At 27.5% G+C, this 2,191-nt stretch overlaps 1 protein-coding gene across 2 annotated transcripts in view; it reads left to right on the top strand.

The window, feature by feature from the left end:
* The window catches only part of LOC106472330 (thioredoxin domain-containing protein 11-like), a 70,044-nt gene that overhangs the window by 28,303 nt on the left and 39,550 nt on the right, over positions 1 to 2,191 (top strand). For both annotated transcript variants that reach the window (XM_022401712.1, XM_013932971.2), the window contains exons 5-6: positions 729 to 822; positions 1,315 to 1,424. In XM_022401712.1, the coding sequence (XP_022257420.1) occupies positions 729 to 822; positions 1,315 to 1,424 (204 nt within the window). The remainder of the gene's footprint in view (positions 1 to 728; positions 823 to 1,314; positions 1,425 to 2,191) is intronic.

Below are 2,191 nucleotides of genomic sequence, written 5' to 3'. Positions count from 1 at the left end.
ATTGTTGCAACTTCTGTAATGTTAGTTAGACTCAGCTGTAAGGTAAATATAATAAAAATAACAAATATATATAAGTATACAATGTTATGAGATTTAAGATATTTAGACTAAACATTTGTGTTTTTGTGATATAATTTGTAGTTATTCTAGAACGAAAAAGGCATAATTTGTATTTATTTTATAATTTTTTACGGTGGTTATGAGATCAGTCTAACCTATCAAACCTGTACAGAGATTTGATTGTGAAAATAACAGATAACATATAAAGTTTTTTTCTTAAAAAATGTTTGATAATTATCTGGAGTTTATAAAGATTTCTCATGTGGAGTTTGAAAATTTTCTTAAGCGTAAAAGTATTTTTAATCTTAAAATGAAAATTAATTTGCATGTTGGATAGGTAACATGCAAAAAGAAAAAAGCCATGAGAAAAACATTACTTAAAAAACCTTAAGACTTAATAAAAAAAAAATATTTTGTGTATGAAAGCCTTGTAATTTTTACTGATCATTTGCCAAATTTTGTGAATATATGCTTATTAATGTAAAAGTTATAGCATGAAAACTATAACAAGCACAGAATGGTTACGAGGTCATTCCCAAGGATCGAGCCCGTGCTGAAAGAGATAATTGATTATTTATGATATGTACTTATTCCCATACCAGAATTGAGCCTTTATATTTAATAAATTATTGCTTGTAACTAATAAAATTATATTTGTCATTTTTCAGGGGGTCCTTGTTAGTTATTTTGACTTTAAAGCATCGCCAGAGCCTCGAGGATACAAACAGTTTTATATGGCATCATTAACAGCACTTAATATTGGTAAGAATAGCCAGGGTTTGGCAGTTGACACAATACTGTTAAAGATCAAATTCACAGTTTGTTTTCTTACTTAGAATTTATTACTGTAAACAATATTTGTATAATTTTAAGGGTTCATGATTGCCAGTCTACTGATTTGTTTATTTTTTGTAAAGTGACTTAAAGACTTGTTTTTATACCTAATGTAAAAATATGCACTGAACCTGCTTTGTTCTTTTTCATGTAAGGGGCATCGTTTTAAAGGTATAGAAGTAGGCTTGAAATAGTATGTTTCTTTTTAGCGGTAATTGAGAGAGTTTCATTATAACAATTTTCAGATATTTTAATATTGAAAACTGATTGCATTGTTATAAAAAGTATATATTTATCTGTTTATTGATTTCATCTAATTTGTTTCTTTACAAATTTAATATCTTACATTTGTTTTGTACTAGGTTTGTCATTATGACATTATTGGTTATGCTCTATTTTTTACTTTTTTAAACTGTACAGACCCAACAAGAAGACTTGGCTTTGGCATAATCACAACTAAGAAAATGGCACTGAAGCTGAAGGTGACATTTTCTTCAACAGTTTTACTATATTTGTGGAATGGTACAGAGGTAAATTATTTGTTCATTTTAAGGTCATATATCAAAGTGTGTAAGTATATTGATGAAGTTAATAAGGAACAGTTCTAGATCTGTAAAATGATGTAAAGGTAAAAACATATTAACTCTCTCACTACGAGGTCAGTTGTATTGACTGAGTTCATAACCATTTTGTACTTGTTATAGTGTCCATAACTATAACTTTTAATACAGTGTGCGTATCTTCAAAAAACTTTGAAGACTGTCAGTAAACATTACAAGTTCTTTGTGCACAAAAAATCAGATTTTTTAATGAAGTATTTTTACTAAAGATTTATATGTGAATATATCGAGTCTTTATTGTTTTGACTAGTCAAGTGCAAAGTGATTTCCATGTTAAGATTAAAAAAACCTCCTAAATAAATTTCAAATGCTTTTATTTATTGTTTGTTATTTTCTTTACCCTAACTCCATAGATGGTTGGTCAATTTGAATGACCTCATAACCACAAAAAAAAGAAAGAAAAATATATCTATATTACCCTTTTTCTTTTTAGAATGACTTCAAACTACATTTGTTTATCCTAAATAGCTTTAAACTCACAACAGTATACATCTATTTATATATAAATTTTATTGTTTTATTGCCCTTTGAACTGTGTCTAAATATTATTCACACCATATAAGTTGTAAATCACATGGAGAACATGCAGCTCATGTAATGGTATTGAATTACATAATACATGAACTACTTGCGAGCTGTTTGCAAGTGTACCTTGTGAAAATTATTATTGTTTATTT

This window comes from Limulus polyphemus, unplaced genomic scaffold, assembly GCF_000517525.1.
Source record: "Limulus polyphemus unplaced genomic scaffold, Limulus_polyphemus-2.1.2 Scaffold119, whole genome shotgun sequence".
Taxonomy (NCBI): domain Eukaryota; kingdom Metazoa; phylum Arthropoda; class Merostomata; order Xiphosura; family Limulidae; genus Limulus; species Limulus polyphemus.
This window is presented reverse-complemented; position numbering and strand designations above follow the sequence as displayed.